Source organism: Miniopterus natalensis, chromosome 11 (assembly GCF_054644295.1).
Source record: "Miniopterus natalensis isolate mMinNat1 chromosome 11, mMinNat1.hap1, whole genome shotgun sequence".
Taxonomy (NCBI): Eukaryota; Metazoa; Chordata; class Mammalia; order Chiroptera; family Miniopteridae; genus Miniopterus; species Miniopterus natalensis.
The window spans coordinates 69111829-69131858 of record NC_142091.1 but is presented as its reverse complement, the minus strand read 5'-3'; the positions used below and the strand labels follow the sequence as shown (position 1 = coordinate 69131858).

General features: G+C 55.5%; 1 protein-coding gene across 8 annotated transcripts in view; it reads left to right on the top strand.

Moving 5' to 3' along the window:
• Positions 1-19456, top strand: part of CNOT12 (CCR4-NOT transcription complex subunit 12) — a 28030-nt gene extending 8574 nt beyond the window's left edge. For 5 of the 8 annotated variants that reach the window (XM_087821883.1, XM_016200540.2, XM_016200541.2 and 2 more), the window contains 8 exons: positions 546-2006; positions 3921-6070; positions 11760-12135; positions 12429-12582; positions 12673-12809; positions 13515-13672; positions 13943-14015; positions 14476-14934. In XM_087821883.1, the coding sequence (XP_087678009.1) occupies positions 546-2006; positions 3921-6070; positions 11760-12135; positions 12429-12582; positions 12673-12809; positions 13515-13672; positions 13943-14003 (4497 nt within the window). In that variant the 3' untranslated portion in view covers positions 14004-14015; positions 14476-14934. Of the gene's footprint in view, positions 1-545; positions 2007-3920; positions 6071-11759; positions 12136-12428; positions 12583-12672; positions 12810-13514; positions 13673-13942; positions 14016-14475; positions 14935-18003; positions 18878-18929 lie in introns of those variants that run through there. The other 3 variants (XR_015715294.1, XM_016200544.2, XM_016200545.2) reach the window with 3 other exon arrangements.
• Positions 19457-20030: the final 574 nt, after the last annotated feature.

Sequence of the window (20030 nt, the reverse complement as noted above, 5' to 3'; positions counted from 1 at the left end):
GGGTGCACCGAACAGGGTGGGCAGCTCCACACCCCACTAAGCTGCTCCTGGGAGCTGGTCTGGAGCTGCGCTGGGCTTGGAGTTCTGCTGTGAGGCAGAATTCCCACATGCCCAGAGAGTTAGATTCCCAAATTTCCTTTTCCCTTTGTAAAGCAAGTGTTCTTGACTGTGAACCATGGACTCTTAGGAAACCCTTCGATGAGCTTTGGGGTGGGTGGGTGGGAAGTGATGTGGGTCATACTACCTGAATAGGGCTATGGGTCATACTACCTGAATAGGGCTATCCTGAAGTGATGTGGGTCATACTACCTGAATAGGGCTATGTGTGTTTTCTAAAGGAGGGGGCCGAGAACCCTGAGAAGCTTAAGGAACCCTAACTAATACTTGGGGCCTTTCCCAACTGTCCTGAGAGGCATCCCAGTTTTCTCCTCCTGTCTGTGGAGTGAGAGGTGTAGAAGCACCTGACCTGTGGTCCATGTGGGGTTGGCAGGGGCTTCCCCCACCCACCTGAAGGCGAGTGATGGCTCTCAACATTTCTCTTGCAGGTTTCCAAGCCCTGGGTCCCCTCAAGTCCAGGCCCCACCGCAGAGAATGGAGGGATCACCAGCCCAGGCCTCCCTGCTGAAGTCTCGGGCCCAGCCCCTGGGTCTCCCCGACTTCACTCACCCGACGAGAGCCCTCTCCGCCGCTCTTATCTTTCAGAAGTCCAGAGTCCTGCAGCTTCCGGGCCTCCTCCCTGCCTCCCTGCGACTCCAGCATCCCCAGCTGTGGCCCTCCCTGATGAGGGCTCCTGCCATGCCCCTAGCCCAGGGATCCCTACTTTGGAAGCCCCAGATGCCCCCAGACCCAGCAGCCCTCCCATGGAAAAGGTCTCAGGGCGCCACAGCCCAGAGCAGCGTCCAGCCATCTCGCCCCGTCCCCTGATGGAGGGGGGTGAGTTGCTTGATCCTGATCGGACGTTGCCATCTGGCGAGGAGATGGCCAGGGGTGAAGCAGAACTCCGCCCCACTGGCCTGGCTCAGCGCCGATTTTCTGAAGGTGTACTCCGGCTCCCTGACCAAGACCAGAAGCTGGGGGGCTCACTGGCTGACCTGCCCCAAACCCAGGGGAGCCAGTCAGCCCTGGATCGTCCCTTTGGAACTGGGACAGAGTCCAACTGGAGCTTGTCACAGTCCTTTGAGTGGACCTTCCCCACTCGGCCTTCAGGTCTAGGGGTGTGGCGGCTGGACTCCCCGCCTCCCTCTCCCATCACTGAGGCCGCAGAGGCTGAGGCTGCAGAGGCTGAAGCCGCCGCGAAGGCTGAAGCCGCCGCGAAGGCTGAAGCCGCGGAGGCTGCTGCTGCAGAGGCTGAGGCTGTGACTGCGGAGGCTGGGGCCACTGAGGCTGGTGACTGGGCTGTATCCAAACAGGAGGGAGTGTTCCAACAGGGGCGAGGGGCCTGGTCAGCTCCAGAGGGACCAGGAAGGCCTGGTTCTTGGGTGCAGTCAGATGATTTGGGCATCTCCCCAACCCAAGAGGGTGATGGGGAGAGTCTGCCTCCATCCCCAGCTGTGCCCCTCAAGCCTCCGCCAGCAACAGGAGACCCACCTGAACTGGCCTTGCTACAGGCAGAGGAGAGGTATGAGGAGCGGGAGCCCTTGACCAGACAGGAGTCCCTACTTCCTCTGGCCACCAGGGAGGCTGCCCTGCCCGTCCTGGAGCCGATCCTGGGGCAGCGGCAGCCAGCACCCGCTGACCAGCCCTGTGTCCTCTTTGCTGACACCCCTGACCCTGGGCAGGCACTACCTGCTGAGGAGGAGGCCATGACCCTGGCCCGGGCTGAGACTACTCAAGCTAGGACAGAGGCTCAGGATCCCTGTAGGGTGTCCCCCGAGCCTGCAGGCCCTGAAAGCAGCTCCCGCTGGCTGGATGACCTCCTGGCTTCGCCACCACCCAGTGCTGGCAGTGCACGGCGGGGAGCGGGATCTGAGCTGAGGGACACACAGGCCCCCAGTGCCTGTTCCGAGGTGAGGACAGGCAGAGGGAGGGCGGGGCCTCGGGGTGGAAGCCGGGGCTTCGGTGGGCTTCAGTCTTTCAGCATGGACTTTATGTGCCAAGAGCTTGGGGTATGGCTGTGAGCGAGGCACCTATGGGTGTGCCCCTCACGGCTGCACAGTCTGGCAGAGCTGACAGCAGGGGCTACGGGATGGTGCGAGACCTTGTATCTGATTCCAGCATCCGCTAGCTGAGTGGTTTTGGGAGTGTGCCCTAAGCTTAACCTCTAAGTTTCAGAGTCCTTTCATAACAACACCTGCCTCTTAGGGTTGTGCTGCAGGTAAAGTGAGATGTGGAACTCACTCAGTGCTTGACATAGACTGAGTGTTGAGGCCATTATTAGGGCCAGTGTTGTGAAAGGCAGTGGAGTGAGGCCACTTAGAGCGTGGGTGCTGGAGCCTGACGGCCTGGGCTCACCTGCTCTTTGCCCAGGTGTGACCTTGAGCAAGTTACTTTACTGTCTGTGCCTCAGTTTCTGCATCTGTAAAACGGGGACAAAGTGATGAACTCTACCTCATAGGGTGACTGCAAAGACTAAATGAGCGATGATACCTGTAAAGTACTGACAATAGCACCTGGTTCGTGAGTGCTTAGTAAGTGTTGGCTTTTATGAACATTATTGCTGTTGAGCTCAAGACCTGCCTTGTAGACAGAGCTGGCGAGCCTTGTGCAAAATGACCTAGTGAGTTGGTGGCTGGGCTTGGGCCCTTTCTCCTGCCACACTTCCTCTGATTTTAAGGGCTGGGGTCCAGGTGGCTTTTGAAATGTATTTTTCAGGCCCAGCCTGGGCTGGTTGGGGCTGGGCTGGGAGGAAGGAGGAGCTAGGGGCCTCTGGGGGGGGGGGGGGAAGAGGAGGAGCCGGAAGGACTTAAGACCCAGCTCGTTCCTGCAGTAGGTGTGTCTGTCCCGGGATGTGGGTGACTCAACTGGCTTCTGGGCGGGGCCACGAGAGCTGCAGCTGCTCTAGAGGGAGCAGGGCCAGGGTGAGCCCAGAGCCAGAGCTGTCGGACAGGTCCAGGCAAAGGGGAGCAGCGCCCCAGCCCTGCCCGGGGGCTCCTGCCGTCCCAGCTGCCTGGGGTGGGTGTAGGGGGCAGGGGCCATGGCCCAGCTGGGGGACGGGGAGCACTGCATGTCCATCTTGGAGAGGCTGCTGGCCAACGCGGCGCTGCGGGATGAAGCCGGTCGGCTCCACAGCCCTGAGGCCGGGGCTCGCCCGCCCCCAGGAGTGAGTCAGGGAGTGTGGGGTGTGGAGCCCTGGCTGGGAGCTTCGCTAGCCTGAGCCAGAGGCTGTCCCTCCTGTCTCCCTCGGGGGCTGAGGGATGGCTGTGAGGTCTTGCTGGGAAGGGCTGGGCAGAGGGTGCTTTCCTTAGGGAGGGAGGGGCTGGGAACTCATGGGGACTAGATGGGCTGGGGTGGTGGTGGGGTCTAGCAGTGGAAAGGAGGTTGTGGGGGGGCTTTGAGTCTTGTCCTGTCCCAAGGAAAGTGTGCTTTACACCACTGTGAGACCACTGCCCCAGGCCAGGCCACCTATCTCCAGGCAGGTAGCCACATATTGCCCAAGGGCTGTAAACATGACCTCAGGGTCATCTATTGAGAACCCATTGCTGTGGCTGAGTGCTCTGTGTGCCTGGCACTATGCTGAGTGCTTGGCTTAAGTGATCTTGCTTAACCCTCTCTTAACCGCCCTTGCAGTAGGAGTTATCCCTGTTTAAGGATGAGGACCCTGAGGCCCAGAGTGGTTAAGTGATTTGCTCAGGGTCTCACAGCTGGGACATAGACTCAAGCTTTCTGGTACCAGAGTGCGCTCTTGGGCACCAGACGTGCTGACTCTCATTCTGGAGCGACTCTAAGCATTGTTTCTTTGTCTCTCTCTTTCTGGTTCCCAGGGACTTCTTGGCTGGGCCCAGAAGGATCTGCAGAGTGAATTTGGGATCGCAGCAGACACACAGGCCAGCAGATTTAGCCCTTCCAGCTGGTCCCAGGACACTTCCCGGGACTACGGCCTTGGGGGTGCGAGCCCTAGAGGGGACCCTGGCCTTGGAGAGAGGGACTGGTCCAGCAAGTGTGGGCAAGGAGTGGGGGAAGGGAGCACCAGGGAGTGGGTCAGCAGGTGTGGCATCCTCGGCCATGAAGAGGTGGAGGTCAGCAGCCCGAAGGGGAGCGGAGTGTCTGCCCCAGGGGGGCTCATAGCCCATGACCGGGTGATTGGAAAGCCAACCCCGCTCGGCACTCAGCAGAGTCAAGAGCCGGATGTTCAGGACTGGGAGTTCAGGAAAAGGGATTCCCAGGGCACCTATTCCAGCCGGGATGCGGAACTCCAGGACCAGGAATTTGGGAAGAGAGATTCGTTGGGTTCCTACAGCAGTCAGGAGGCCAGCCTTCGGGACTGGGATTTTGGGAAGAGAGATTCTTTGGGGACTTATGCTGGCCAGGAGGCGGACAACCCAAGCCAGGAAGTGGGGAAGAAGGACCACCTGGGCAGGTACAGCAGCCAGGATGCTGACGAGCAGGACCAGGAGTTCGGGAAGAGAGATTCGTCGCTTGGCATCTTCAGCAGCCAGGGTGCTGAGCAGCCGGACCAGGATTTCGGGAAGAGTGCCTGGATGAGGGACTACAGCAGCCGGGGCAGCTCCACGGCCCTCGGCTCGCAGGACCGAGGCTTTGGGACGAGAGCCCTGAGCGCTGGGTTCGGCCCCGAGGAGGCCCACCAGCAAGATGAGGAATTTGAGAAGATTCTGAGTGGGGGAGATGGCCCGAGCGAGGACAGCGGAGACGCAGGCCAGCCAGAGAAGAGAGAGTCTGGGGGCTTGTTCAGCCCCAGCACCCCTCAGTCCCAGGATGGAGCACTTGGACAGAGAGACCAGAGCAGCTGGCAGGACAGCGGTGCCAGCCAGGAGGTTGGAGGGCTGCATGGGAGACAGCGGGCAGGGAGCCAGAGCCCAGGCGATGCTGACCCGGAGGACAGGGAAGTGGGGCAGCGAGGCTGGGCTGGAGACTTCAGCCTTGGTCTTGTCCCCCAGCCAGAGGTGGCCTTCAGCCCAGAGCAGCGAGACTGGAGTGGTGACCTCTGCATGGAGGCTTCTGAGAGGAGCCATCATTTTGGCGTCATTGGCAATGACCGAGTGGGCAGTGCTGGCCTGAGCCCTTCCAGCAAGATGGGAGGTGGCCACTTCGTGTCTCCCGAGAAGACCTTGCCTGGGCCTGTGGACTGGACTGACCAGCTGGGCCTCAGGAACTTGGAGGTGTCCAGTTGTGTGGATTCTGGGGGCTCAAGGGAGGCCAGGGAGGATGCCCTGGGACAGATAGGATGGTCAGATAACCTGGGCTTGAGAGACGTGGACCTGGCCAGCCATTTGGAGACTGGGGCTTCTGAGGAGCCCAGGGGCATGGGAGTTGGGGAGAAGGACTGGACTTCCGATATTGGGGTGAGGGCCAGAGATTTGGCTGGGGTGGGGGAGGCAGGAGGCCACAGCCAGGCCAGAGAGAGTGGTGTGGGGCAGACCGACTGGTCAGGTGTGGAGGCTGGAGACTTCCTCACATCAAGGGAGCGTGGAGTGGGACAGGCAGACTGGACACCGGACCTGGGCCTGAGGAACATGGCTGTGGGGGCAGGTAGCAGCTCCAGGGAGCTGGGGGTGGGCCAGGTGGACTGGGGTGATAGTCTGGGCCTGAGGAATTTGGAGGTGCCATGTGATCTAGAGACTGGAAGTTCTCGGGAGCCACGAGGATGTGGAGTGGGGCAGATGGACTGGACCCCAGACTTGGGGGTCCGGAATGTGGAGCTCTCTGGGGCCCGGAGTGAAGCCAGGGAGCGTGGGGTGGGGGAAGTCAGCCAGTGCCCAGAGCTAGGTCCTAGGGACTCTGGCATCTTGTGCCCTGGTCTGGAGGCCAGAGACCCCATGGAGGCCAGGGAGCTGGGGGTCGGTGAGACGAGTGGACCAGAGACCCAGGGTGAAGATGACTCCTCGCTTTCCTTGGAAACCCGCCCTGAAGACCCCGGAATGGAGATAGGAGAAGCCCCCGGCTTTGGAGCCAGGTAAGGGGACAGCCATCCCATCGTGGGAGGGGAGGTGTGCCAGCTGTCTGGGAAATTGCAACCTGTCTGAGGAGGGGAGAAACGGCTCTCCCCAGGATTTTTACTCTTTGGAAAATTGTGTCAGTCTGGATTGTGAATTTTGACTTTTTAAAAAAGTTGAACCATCACCAGCATACAGGTTGAGTTCCTTTACTGAATGGTGAGTGTGATGTGTGAGGTGTTACTGTCTTGCGGCCCATGCTTTAAGCTTCCTTGGTGAGGTTACATTGTGACTGCTGGAGGAAATGTCCCATCTCTGGATGGTTTCTGGTGGCTTCCGCTCGAGCACAGCGGCTGTTCCCCAGGCCTCAGCTCTGAAGCCACAGGTGCTCCTGGGCCAGGGACTATGGATGCTTTCCTGGGTGTAGAAAGGAGGGCTCTGTCTTCTTGGCCGTGGCCACTCTGGTCTGGAGTGGAGTGGATAGTGGCACTTGTCTCTTAAGAGGATAGGAATGTGGTGCTTCTTGCGTGCCCCGTTTTAAGGCCCAGGAGAAGCAATAGGTTAGGAACCCTATTGGGACATTGGTACCTGGCCTCTAGCCCGATGACATTGGCTTCCATGCACAGAGTGGCTGAAAAAAGAACTTTCCAAAGGAGCACACTGGCAGTTTCACGAGCCACCCAGTTTGTCTTGGGGATTTTATGTTCTAAAGCCAACTGACGTGATCTCACACCTGGAAGGGTGCAAAAAGGCATTGCATCTCTTTTTTAATTTTTATTTTATTGTTCACACTGTTACAGATGTTCTCCACCCCACCCCCCCTTTGCCCACCTCCACCCAGCCCCCACCACCCCTCCCCTGGCCTTCACCACTCTGTTGTCTGTGTCCATGGCTGTGTATATATGTTTTTTGGCTACTCTCTTCACCTTTTATACAGTCATCCTTTCCCCCCACCCCAACGCATTGCATTTCTTGTTAACATTTCCATCCACTGAGATTTGGTTTCATTGTCTTGACTGAGTAGAAAGGTTGACCTTTTCCAGCCCTGGAGCTTCTCACCAGCCAAGGGAGTAAGGGAAGGGAGGTGTGGGGTGGGGCTGTGTTCTAGGTGGAGGGGTTGATGGTAGTGGGAGGGCACAGGAGGGACCAGGAAGGGTATAGAGGGAGTGGGGGTGGTGTTGGAGGGTTGGGAAGGCATTTGGGACTTGGGGTGGGCGGGGGGTGGTGGTGGTGTAGAGAGTATGGGGCCAGGAAGATGTCCAGGGGGCTGAGGAGGGAGCCTTCTGGACTCAGGCTGTAGAGGGGGGGATGAAAGAGCATGAGGAGGAGGTGAAGATTGCAGGGATGGGAATGGGTACACGGGACTGGGAGTCCAGAGGCTCCTGGACCTCCCCGAGCCTCACTCTCTAACAGACTCAGGAAGCTTTAGCGTTCCTGGTGCCCGTTCCTGGTGCCAGAGGAGTGTGGGCGCTCTGGTTTCTCCTCCTGGGACTCAGAACTCTGCAGTCCCCAGTGCTCCGCTGCGTATCTGACCTCATTGATCTTCACAGCTGCAGGTGAAGCAGGAAGGGAAGGGGTGTTAAGGTCAGAGAGTCAACGGTGTGTTTTTCTTCTCTATTTTAAATGATTTTGCGTGGTCACTGTGTCAGTACTCTGACTACCGAGCAGTGGGGCCCACCACCCTCCATCTTTCCCCTCCAGATCGGATGGCTCTTAAGAAAGGGAGTATCTTTCCCTTTGTTTAGGATGGAGGGAGAGGCTGGCCAGTGGGAGACTGTGGGAGAGGTGAGGGGACTGGGTTGGGGAACAGGAGGTTAGTGGCAGAGGAGCAGAGTCCTCAGCTGCCTGAGCTTTGGTCTCCATCACAGGTTTTCTGGCTGTTACAAGTTTGGAAAGTGCTGGGTACTCTGTGGCCATCCTGGAGACTTAGAGTACATGTGTGTTAGCATGTATCAACCCTTTAAAGCAGAATAAGGAAACATGTTTACCTTTCTTCAGCAAAAAATGCAACACCTGACTCTTTAGTCAGGGGTACTGACCTTTCTCCCCTTGAGATCGTCAGATAAAAAAATGACAATGGCCAACGCAACACTAGCTGTCCAGTGTGAATGAATCAGGATTATACCTATTTTTGCGTGGCTGGCCCGGCTCAGTGGTTGAGTGTTGACCCATGCACCCATAGGTCCCTGGTTCGAATCCCACGATGCGGGCTGTCCCCAGTAGGGGGAGTGCAGGAAGCAGTTGGTCAATGATGTTTCTCTCTCATTGATGTTTCTATCTCCCTCTCCCTCTCCCTTCCACTCTCTCTAAACTCAGTTTTCAAAAAGTGGATTCTTTCTTTAAAAAAGAAGTATACTTTTTTTTTTTGGTCAAATTGGCAAAAAATATATGTTTTGATGTGCCATGAGATGGAAAAGGTTGAAAATCACTGTTCTAACAGTGTTTTCCAAACGTCAGTAGTATCCAAGGAGCTCGAGTTCTGAGCAATTGGTTTAAAGAAATTCTACGTTCTGGAAAGTTCCTCTTTAAAGGAAACTTTAGAGGTTCCCATGGTAATGAGAATTCCTTGAGGGCTGTTCAGAGCAGGTTTGGGCCTGTCTGGCAGGTTTGGGTCTTGATTCCTGCACCATCTCTGTGACCTTGGACAAGTTTCTTCTCAGGGTCCCCGATTCCTCGCCTGGAACTTGGGAGTAATTTACTCCCAGTACTCAATGGGTTGTGGGAGTTAACACGTGGGAAGTGATAGAGATCTATCTGGCACCTGGTAAGCACGGAAAAAATGCCTGCTACTTGTAGTTGTACCTGTTTTGCAGATTTGGATGGATGTGTTCATAAAGTGAAGCCGTTGGGGACATTTTTTGTCACCGTTCCTGTGTGGGACAAGGGTTCCCCCACAGTGGTCATTGGCTGGAATGCTATCTAGCATAGCTGTGACAAGACCCAAATGGGGATGGGGTGAGGGAGAATGTTGGGAGAGCTGAGCCCCCCTCTGTGTCTAGGCCCACACTGTCTGGTGGGAGTGGTGCTCTTGGGGGCATTGCCCCCTCCCCTCTCTGGCCTCCTGGTCATCTTTTGCCCCTCCCCCTGGGCCTGTAGAAACTTGCAGTCATTTGGGGCTCTTACAGAATCTGAGGACCCTCAGAGATCACTGAGGCAAGCTCCCTCCTTCCATGAGTGGGTAAACTGAGGCCCAGGGAGGCAGTGAGACTTGCACATGACCCATGGCCTGTGACAATGAGCTCTTTCTTGTTCCCTTGGGCCCCAGACTTGGGGTCATCTCCCTGCATGCTCTTTCTGTCTCTGGGTCAAGACCAGCTGCTTCCACTTTAGACACAACATTCCAGCTCCAGCCCTGATCTCCTCAGGACTGGAGCCTAAAACACTGGGAAGCCACTTTTTGCAGATCTACTATATACCATACCCTAGGTTTGCACCTGGAGTCAGGGTGGGCGATTGTACAGAGTCCAGCCCTCAGGAGACTCAAAGTCCAGATGGGGTGAGGGGTGCAGATGGTTTAAGATGAGACAGGTCCTCAGGCCAGGACCTGTGTTGAGGATGTTGATGATTATCTTAAAAATTTATCAAGTGTTAGCTATGTGCTGTGCACACATTGTTGCCAACAAACCCAGCAAAGTCTAGGTACTTCTGTTATCCATCCCCATTTTACAGACAAAGACACTGAGGCCCAGAGTGGCTCCACAGGCATAGGAGGGGATGGAGCCCAAATGTGCCCTGGAGTGGCAGCGCTCAGCACGGGTTCCTGGCTACTCCTGTCTCCCTTTCCTGCCAGGGAGGGGCTCAGGTTACCGGTGTTCTGGGTGCTCAAGAGGCAGGAAAGCTTCTCCGGCGATGAAGAGAGGGGTGAGTAGGGTTTAGACAGGCCAGCAGGGATGATCACGCTGTATCCCTGGCGTCCCAGCTCTCCACTCCCCATCGCCTTCCGCCGGGCCAACGCAGCCTCGACTGCCCTCTGCCCACCAGGTGTGGGCCAGGTCTTGCTCTGGATGTCGGTCTTTCTTTTTTTTCTAATTATTGGTTTTTAGAGAGAGAGGAAGGGAAAGAGAGAAATGCTGATGTGAGAGCAAAACGTCTGTTGGCTGCCTTCTGCCCGCCCCCTAGCGGGGATCGAGCCCGCAACCTGCCCTGGGCATGTGCCTTGACCGAGAATTGAACTGGCAGCCTCAGTGCACTGGATGACGCCCAACCAGCCGATCCACACCGGCCAGGGCTGGATGTGGCCCTTCCATCCACCCATTGCTGTTTCACATCCCCTCAGCCCTTCCTCAGTCTGCTCTCAGCCCCACCCTGGGGAGAGGCTTGGAGCAGGGCCTCCTTGGGCTGGGAGGGGTGCCGTTGGCACTCCCTCCCACCCAGGCCTCCCTGACTTGAAGCAGCAGGGTGAGCTGGCTTTGGCCCCCATCCAGGGCTGCTGCACTTCTGCTGCTTCCTCCGCTGCCTCCCTCCCTCCCCAGACTGCTTTAATTTCCATCTGTCAGCAGCTTGTGGAAGGACAGACTGACACATGTCCTCTCCAGCCCTCCCCCTTCGGCCCTGGTGCTGCCTCACCTGCCTCACTCTTCTCTCCCTCCAGGGAGGTGGGAAACTCAAGGCCTGGCTCCTGTGCCCCACCAGGCCTTCCCATGCCCACCCGTGTGCATGGCGTGGGGGGGGGTGCACATGCTCGTTGGGGTGTGGCTCTGCTTGTGGGAGTGGCAGGTGAACAGTGCACACCGTCCCGCATGAGGTGTGCTGAGAGTGTGTTGGTGTGTTATGCGTGTTAGAGTACATGTGTGTTTGTGTTGTGTTTTGAGGGAGCAGCAGGCAGGAGATGCCTGAGCTGCACTGAGATGCGAGGTGACTCAGCTTCTCATTCACCTGGCAAACATTTGCTTAGTCCTGCTCCTGGCCAGGCCCTGGGCCAGGTGCTGGGGGCACAGAGGCAAAAGGGCTGTGTCTTTGCCCTTGAGTTGCTCACAGACTAGCAGAGGGGACAAAGAACCTCAGCTTCTGAGGCGGGGTGGGGGGTGGGGGGGGCTGGCACCAGTGTTGGCACCAGTGTCCCCTGGGCTTGCAGGGCTGAGGAGGGCGGGGGCTGGGGGAGGGAGCAGGCCAGCTTCAGCAGAGGCATTAAGCTTCAAGGAGAGAGAGTGGAGGGGCAGCGGGGAAGCTTCCCGTGGAGGGCGAGGGAACAGCGTGTCCAGATACACAGCAGTCTGCAGGGCTGGCGTGTTCTGAGACGGGCGTAGGGAAAGATGACCTGGGCGGGGAGCGGGGACTGAAGAGGGTGCACGGCTCGTCCCAAGGTGAGTGTGCGCCCAAGCGGGCGCCCCTGGAGGGACACAGGACAGCATCAACAGCATGGGTGGCAGTAGTGACAATAGCTGCTGTTCGTAGGGCACATGCTGAGTGCCAGGCATGGCGACTCGTGCTCCTAACAACACTGTAAAGTTAGAAGCTTTCGTAGGTGAAGGAACTCACCCAAAGTTTTATAAGTAGAGGACCCAGGATTTGCACCTGCCAGGCTGGCCCAGCTCGTCCCCTCTGCCTTATTGTGTGTGGCCTTGGCCATGTCCTCCCTGAAGGAGCCTGGGAAAAGCATGGGAATGAGGGAGAGGCTGGGGAGAAGGGAGACAGACCTGTGAAGGGGGCTTTGGAGGAGGGAGATGTGGCCCCACGATGACCTTGTCCTCTGGTCCGTCTCCTTTGCAGCCCCGGCGGCGGGTGCCTGGCCCGCTCGCCGCCCTCTGCCTCCCAGGGCCTGCTGGAGGAGATGCTGGCTGTCAGCAGCTCAAAGGCAGTGGCCCGGCGGGAGTCAGCAGCTTCAGCTTCGGGCCTGCGGACTCTGTCGGAAGAGGAAGGAACCACAGCAGGTGCTGATCAAGGGGAGCCCCTGGAGCCCAGCAGGGACCGTCTGCCCTCCTGGAGGCCCCAGCCTGATGGTGAAGCCAGCCGGACAGAAGAGGTGGATGGCAGCTGGGGCCCTGCAGGGGCTGGGCGGGGCGAGCAGGGCCCGATGAGGCCCCCTCGGCGACCCCCACCCGGCCCTTCCCCCAGTTCCCCGAGTCAGGACTTCTCCTTCATTGAGGTCAGTGGAGGGTGAGCCCAGGGCAGGGGCAGTTGATGGGCTTTGTGGGGGGCTGGTGGGGGTAGATCCAGAGCCTGATCCCTGGGGCTCCCTTGGCTGCTCAGAGCCCTGGGTGGTCTCACTCCAGGAAGCAGAGAGTGGTTGGTAGGCAAAGGGTGGTGGGCAAGTTATATGAATAAGGGGCCCCGAGCTGCAGGAGGCTTCTGCTCATAGCTAGCTGCTTTTGAAGAGCTCACGTGGGATGGGGCAGGACCACAGGACAGTGATGGCAGTGGTGTTGCTGTTGTCCCAAGCAGGATACTGAGGTCCTCGACAGTGCCGTGTATCGGAGCCGTGCAAACCTGGGGCGCAAGCGTGGGCACCGGGCACCGGCCATCCGGCCCGGCGGTACCCTGGGCCTGTCGGAGGCGGCAGACTCGGATGCACACCTGTTCCAGGACTCTACAGGTAGGACCAGTGTGTTTGATGTGTGGACCGATGTGTGGGGGTGTGCCGGGTGGCAGATGTCTGTGCTGAGCCCTCTCTGGTCCCTTGCAGAGCCACGAGCTTCTCGGGTGCCATCTTCAGATGAGGAGGTGGTGGAGGAGCCTCAGAACCGCAGGACACGGATGTCCTTGGGCACCAAGGGCCTGAAAGTCAACCTCTTTCCTGGCTTGAGCCCATCAGCCCTGAAGGTACCATCTGATTGTTTAGCAAACACATCCAGCCACCTGGCCAGCTGGCCCCTTGCATACAGCTCTCTCTCCATTCTCTCTATTCATCTCCCCACCCCCTTCCTCCCATTCCTCCTCTCATTCTGCCCCAGTGAGGGCCCGACTGGGCCCTGCGCTGTGTGCTAAGTGATGGAAGGAGGAGCAAAGCTGTGCTATGTCCCGGAACCTCAGGGGATAGTGGGGGACATAGCCATGTCCATAGTTAGTGCTGGGGAAAGGAGAAGGTTAGGGGTCATGGGGAGTTCAGATAAGGGCTGGGCCTGTTCAGAGAGAGAAGTTATTTCATAATAGGTGCTGCGGGGTGGGAGGCTAGATTGGGAAGGCCTCATGTAACATTTGCCCTTAGCTGTGAGGCATGCATAGGAGTTGGTTATTGAGGGTGGGGTGGTCGGAGGCCTTCCAGGCAGAGGCAACTGAATGACCAGAGGCATAGGGCTGGAAGTCACCACTTTGTCCAGCTGAGTTAGCCTGAGTTCAACAGTATCTCTAAGGGGCTACTGTGGAAGGCAGTGCTTCTCCGGGAAATTTGTCATTAGGTGACTTCCTGTCCACCTGGGTGAAAGGACTGCAGAGGGGTTTGAGCCTGACTCTGGGGACTGCCTGCTCTTCTCTCAGTTCTCTCACCTGTCCCACTGACATCTGTCTGCACCCGAACTTGTCTTTTAGGCCAAGCTGCGCCCCCGGAACCGCTCAGCTGAGGAGGGGGAGCTGGTGGACAGCAAGTCGAGCCAGAAGGAGTCTGCGTTCCAGCGCTCCAAGTCCTGCAAGGTCCCGGGGCTGGGGAAGCCCCTCGTGTTACCTCCGAAGCCAGAGAAATCCTCAGGGTGGGTGATCTGAACTCAGGGCATTGACGGACCTCACTGTCTTGGGCTGAAAGGGGAAACCCCACTTCCTGTGGAGGGAAACCGAAGCTTGGGGAGGAGGCCGATGTGCCCCAGGTTCACTGTAGGAAGTTGATGGCAGAGTCCTCGTCTCTGCAGCCGGGCCCTGGGCTGCCTCTTCTGGTTGGAGAAGGGGGTTCCTGTTCCTACTGCTCCTCATTTAGCTCGGCTTCTCTTGGGCTCACTTTGTAACCTTTGCCCTGTGCCTTCTAGGTCAGAAGGGTCGTCGCCCAGTTGGCTACAAGCCCTGAAGCTGAAGAAGAAGAAAGTCTGAGAAGTTGCTGAGGTGAGGGCATGTCCTTGGGGCTCAGGGCTGGGGTTCAGGGGTGGGCAGGGTGTGCCCTGTGGGACGCAGGAGTCCGGCCGCCCACCCCCGCCTTTGCTCTCCATCTCCTTCTCTGCTGGGCTGGAAGCAGGCAGATGGAGCCAAGTTCCAGAGACTTGGTGGGTCCCTCGGCTTCCCCTCCGTTTTGCCCACTGAATAGGGTGTTGTCATCTGGCCTTTGATGGAGGAGGAGGAGGGCTTCTATCCCAGCCTTCCTCCCTGGGCTCAAGGATGGTCCCTGGGCCCTGTGGCTGTCCTGAGTGTGCTCCACCAGCCTTCTGGTCTGGGACCCTGGGGACATGTGCCAGGGACCTTACAACGAGGCTGAGTAGGGGAGACAGGATAGGCATGGGAAGGAAGCCGAAGCCTCTCTACCTCCACGGTCGGCTCCCCTGAGCTCTCCTCTTCCTTCCTGGTGCAGGTCCTTCCATCCAGCAGTCTCAGGCAGTGCCCGTTCCTGTGGGGTCCCCGGCGAGGAGATGGCTGGAGCCCCAACCCCATGTCCCAGGCTACAGCCTCTGTCCCCCTCCACCTCTGAGGAGCGTCTGGGGAGGCACATTTATGCACTTTGTATCACCGTCCCAACTTTTTCCCACACCTTCCCTCCTGGCCTGGTTTCCAGCCTGGATTCCATCATTAGTGGTCCAAGGTTCTGGTCCTCCCTCCGTGTGCTCTCTGCCCGCCTCCCTCTCTGCTTCCTCCTCCAGCCTCCCTTGGGTTTTCTTTTGATACCAATTTATAGCATTTTTTATAAAAGCCTTTGATTTTTGTAATGGATGGAACCCAGCCCCACCCCAGGTCTCCCTCTGCTCTGCCAGGTGTCCCACAGAGACCAATAACATTTTGCCACTTGAAACAATAAAGTTTTTTGGGAATTGGTGCTGTCCAGTTGTGGTGTGTGGTCATGGTGCCCCATCCCCCTGTCCAAGGTTATGGCTGGGAAATGCTTGTTCTAGCCCTGACCCACCAGGAGCTCACTCTGCTGTTGAACGTGCCACTACCCTTGTACTCCTTGACTTGGTGTACCTGAGGAAGGTGTATGGGTTCTGAAAGGTTGATTGCTGATTCATATAACCCCCAAATCTCAGTAGCTTAACATATAAAGGTTTATTTTCCATAAACAAACTTGCTCAATCCGGGTGGGTTGGTGGTGGGGACACTTTGTTCCTCAGAGATCCCAGGCACCTTCCCTGTTGTGGCTCAGCCAGGTATCTACAGAGGCCTTGGAGTCCTCCACAGCATTCAGTGGAGAGAGGGGAGCATGCTGTGGGAAACTCACATTCCACTGGCCAGAATTCAATTCATGGCCCATGCTAACTGCAGGGGTGACTAGAAAATGTTTAGCTGTGTGGCCAGAAAGAGAACTGGATATTGGTGACAATTCACCCTTCTCACCAGTGGGTTGGTTTCTGTAAAGGATCCTTTTAGCCTTTCAGCCCATGCATTCTGGGATTTCCCTTGGATTCTGGCCTTCTCCACCCAAGCCCCTGCCCTTGTCATTCTACTGTCCCTGAGTATAGCTCTCTGTAATGCTGGATTTCCCCAGACTTGCCCTGAGGTTTGGTAAAAGGAGAGGCTCCTGTGGACTCACCTTGATGGGACCTGAACAGAGTCACTGAATTCAGACTACAGCTGCATTTTGAGAAGTCACCCCACTGATTAGAGCTTCTTAGCCTTCTTTTTTAAAAAATGAGGTATGGTAGCTATTGACTTAATTTGAGGATTTGACCAAACCTGTGGACTTGCTAGAAAAATGCATGTATACAGAATTTCACAAAGCAACTGGAAATTCCCATCATTGACTTCCTAGAGCAGTGGTTAACCTGCACTGTGCATCACAATCCTGGGTACTTATTAAACATGCACATCCCTGAGCCTGCATTCTGGGAACCCCCCTGAAGTGGAGGGGAAAGGCAGGGGGCTTCAAATGGGTGCCTGGCTGCGCCCCTGGGTGGGTCTTTGCCACTCAGCCCTTGTGCCAGCCCTCTCACAGCCCAGCAGCGTCAAGCTGGCGTGAGCTTTGTTCCATTCTCTCCCACCCCCTCCCCCGTAGGGGTAGGACTGGCAGGAACCCAAGCCAAACACTTAAGACTCATTAGTGGGGCAAATGGAGCCTGGGCTGGTCCCAGTGCCTGGGCTCTGCTGGAGGGAGAAAAGATGGGCCCACTTCCAGGGAAGGCAGAGCCAGATCTGGTGCGTGGGTGGGGGTGTCCCACACTCCCTCTGTCAGGAATGGGAGGCGGGGGGAGAGGAGAGAACACATAGGAGCTTCGGCCATAAAGGCAGGTGGATGTCAGCAAACGCAACTGGGAATGGGAACGTGATTCTTACCACGCAGCCGTTTCTCAGCCTGTGCCTGGGTTCTTGGGAGTGACCTCAGAGGGGCAGGTTTTGGTCTTTTGAACCTGGATTTGGATTTTGGAAACAGTGGAAAGTCCCTTGGATGACTGTTTGGGGAATACTTGGGGCAGTCAAGCAGGCTGGTCAATTTTGGTCAAAGGTGGCTCTGAAAGCCATTTCTGAAGAGGAATGCACCCAGGAAGAGAGGTTAGAGTAAGGGCAGCAACTCAACGTGTTTATAAAGGAATCAAGCCCTTTCCCACGTGTTAGAAAGCTGAATGGTCCCTTCCCAGGGTATTTGTTGATAACTTTCAGGGATCTGGTCCCAATCCCATTACAGTTAGAAATGACTTCACATGGTTTCTCCCTTATCCATTGCTTCTGATGCCCTCACCAAGGGCCTGTCCATGTATGAATTGGATACCAGACAATGGAGGAAGCCTCGGAAACAATAGGAGGGGGCCCGGGGAGCAGGCCACATTTCCTTCGATCCCAAGTGGGAATTGCTGTTTGGGGTGGTTGAGCCTGACAACAAGCTGGCCCTTGCTCATGGCCCTTGGTATTTGGGTGGTAGTGGTGGGGTATTGTGGAAAGTCTCGTGGTTTGCTGTCCACCATTAGCACTTCCTTCCTCCAGCATCCTGTCCCCCAAAGGTGGTCCAGCTATCTGCCAAGGTCACAGCCCATCCCTGAAAGGATTAGAGGCAGGCAGTTCTGGTGTAGGAGTGAGCAGATCAGGTTATATTCTGCTGCTGACCTTCAGGGACCCCCTCTGAACCTCAGCTTTAAAGGGCGTAGTAATAACAGTAGTCTCCACTTGTCCAAAGGGGATATGTTCCAAGGCCCCCAATAAATGCCTGAAACCACAGATAGTACCAACCCCATATGTATATATAAGCTATGTTTTTTTCCTATACATACATACCTGTGAAAAAGTTTATAAACTAGGCACAGTAAGAGATTAGCAACAATAACAATGAAATAAAGCAACTATAAAAATTGTAATATAAGTTGTGTGCACGTGACTGGTCTCAAAAAATTTTGCTGGCCCAGCCGGGGTAGCTCAGTGGTTGAGTGTCGACCTACGAACCGAGAGGTCACTAGTTCGATTCCGTCAGGGCACATGCCCGGGTTGCAGGCTCGATCCCCAGTAGGGGGCGTGTAGGAGGCAGCCGATAGATGTTTCTCTCATCATTGATGTTTCTCTTTCTCCTCTCTCTAAAATCAATAAAAACATACGTTTAAAAAAATATCTTGCTGTACTGTACTCACCTTTTCGTGTACAGGAAGCACTCTGTGGCCCCTCTCTGGCAAACCCCAATCCCCAGCATCACTACTGTTGCACTTTGGGGCCATTGTTCCATAAAATAAGGGTGACTTGAGCACAAGCACTGTGGTACCGTGACACTCCCTGTGACCAAGGAGATGTCAGCTAAGTGGCTAACGTGTGGGGGGCACACACCGTGTGGGGGCTCGGGACAATGGGATGGATGCACGTTGCGTGTGAGATGAAGCAGGGTGGCGCGAGATGTCACCATGCGGCTCAGAATGGGTGTAGCTGAAAGCTTATACATTGTTTACTTCTGGAATTTTCCATTTATTATTTTCAGATTGTGGTTGCCATGGAAAGTGAAACTGCCGCTGAGGGGTGACTACAGTATCTGCTTTACAGACTGTTTGAGGTCTAAATGATGCTGAACGACCTTACCTGGGACAAAGCAGGTGGTCCTGGCTGATCTTGTCTTTCTTTTGTATGTATGGTGGGAACAGAGGACTTTATTTGGTTTTCTTGATTCCTAGGCCAGTGGCCTGATGCAGGCTGACAGTGGCCTGGAAGCTGGGGAACAGGATTTTCTAGGGGCTGGTTGGCCTCAGGGACTCTCTGAATCAGCAGTATCTCCTCACCTGGGACAAGCCCTTTGGCCCTGCAGCAGCCGCCCTGGCTCCTGCCCCTGCCCTGCCAGCCAGGGAGAGCCCAGCACTGACAGGAAGAGTGCTGGCAGGTTCCAGCACACCACCCACCCCTGGGACAGTGCCAGGCCCTGGTGGCAGAGCCTCCTGCGAGCAGCATGCTAAAGAGGGTTTTAATCGCTGCTCAAGGAACGGCCCTAATTATACTTATATTTATATAGCACTCTGTCTCCAAATGGCCAGACACCCATTCATTCATTTTTTAAAAACCGAGTTTGTTGAATTTTTTTCTGATGACAAAAGCAAAACATATTCATCACAGACCACCTAGAAAACACAGGGAAGTAAAATTAAGAAAATAAATTGCGTGTAACCTCACCATTCAGATATAATGTAACAGTTTTTAGAAGAATACTTTTTATTTTAGAAGAGATTTAGATTTACAGAAGAGTTGTAAAAATTAAGCTCACATCCATGAATGTTATTATTTAACATAGTATGTATGGTACCTTGTCACAACTCATGAAGCAATATTGATACATTAACATTAATTACAGTCCATATTTTATCACATTCCATAGTTTGTTTTTAAAAATTTTTTTACCTAATATCCTTTCTCTTCTAGGATCCCATCCAGGATCCCATGTTACATTTCATCATCACGTCTCCTTAGGCTCCTCCAGACTGTGACAGTTTCTCAGGCCTTCCTTGTTCTGGTGGCTTCGATAGTTTCGAGACGTACTGATCTGGTGTTTTGTAGAATGTCCTTCAATGGGAGTTGGATGTTTTTCTTGTGACTAGACAGGGGTTATGGTTTTCAGGAGGTAGAAGTACCATTCTTTTATCAAAGGGACATGCTATCAGTATGACTTCTCACTGTTCGTTTGACCTTGATCAGCTGGCCAAGGTCGTGTCGGTCAGGTGACTCCTCTGTTGCATTACTCTCCCCTTTCCACACTGTCCTCCTTGGAAGGAAGTCACTAACTCTGCCATTGTCATAGATTTGCTTCCAGTTTTAGCCTTTCCCCTTCTTCCCCAACACGAAAGCAAAATTCCACGGGCACTTGTTAATTCTCGGCACCTATCGATCTTGCCAGGAACTGGGATCTGGCTTTTAGCCTTTTACTTTATTCATTTCTGAAGATTTTAGCACATAGGTGCTCATGACCATTTTAAATGGGTCTGTGCCTTGGTTTCATCAATTGGAACAAAATTACCGAGCAGTTGCTCGGTGCCAACACTATGCTTAGAGCTTCCCACGCCTTATTCACCCACACAGACCAAGGATGGAGATGCTACTGCTCTCCTCCTGATGTGCGTGGAAAAACTGTGATGTGTGGAAGAAGAGAGCATCGCCCAGAGTCACACAGCTTGCGAGCGGCAGAGCTGGAGTTCAAACCTTGGCCTGTGACTCCAGAGCTCAGCACGAAACCATGCTCACCCGGACCGGTTAGGAGCAGTCAGAGAGGGGGGTTCAGCATGCAGGCTCGGGGGTTTGAGTCAGCTCTTCCACTTATGAGCTGTGTGACCTTGGGGAAGTCACTTCACATCTCTGCGCCTTAGCTTTCTTACCTGTTTAACGGGGACAGTAACATTATCTTCCTCGTGGGGCTGTTGTGAAGATTAAATTATGTAGAACAATGCTTGGCTCAAGGTAGGCAGCCAATGGGGGTTAGCACTATTGTTATTGCTGTGCTATTTTTCATGTTCGCATCTATCCACCCAC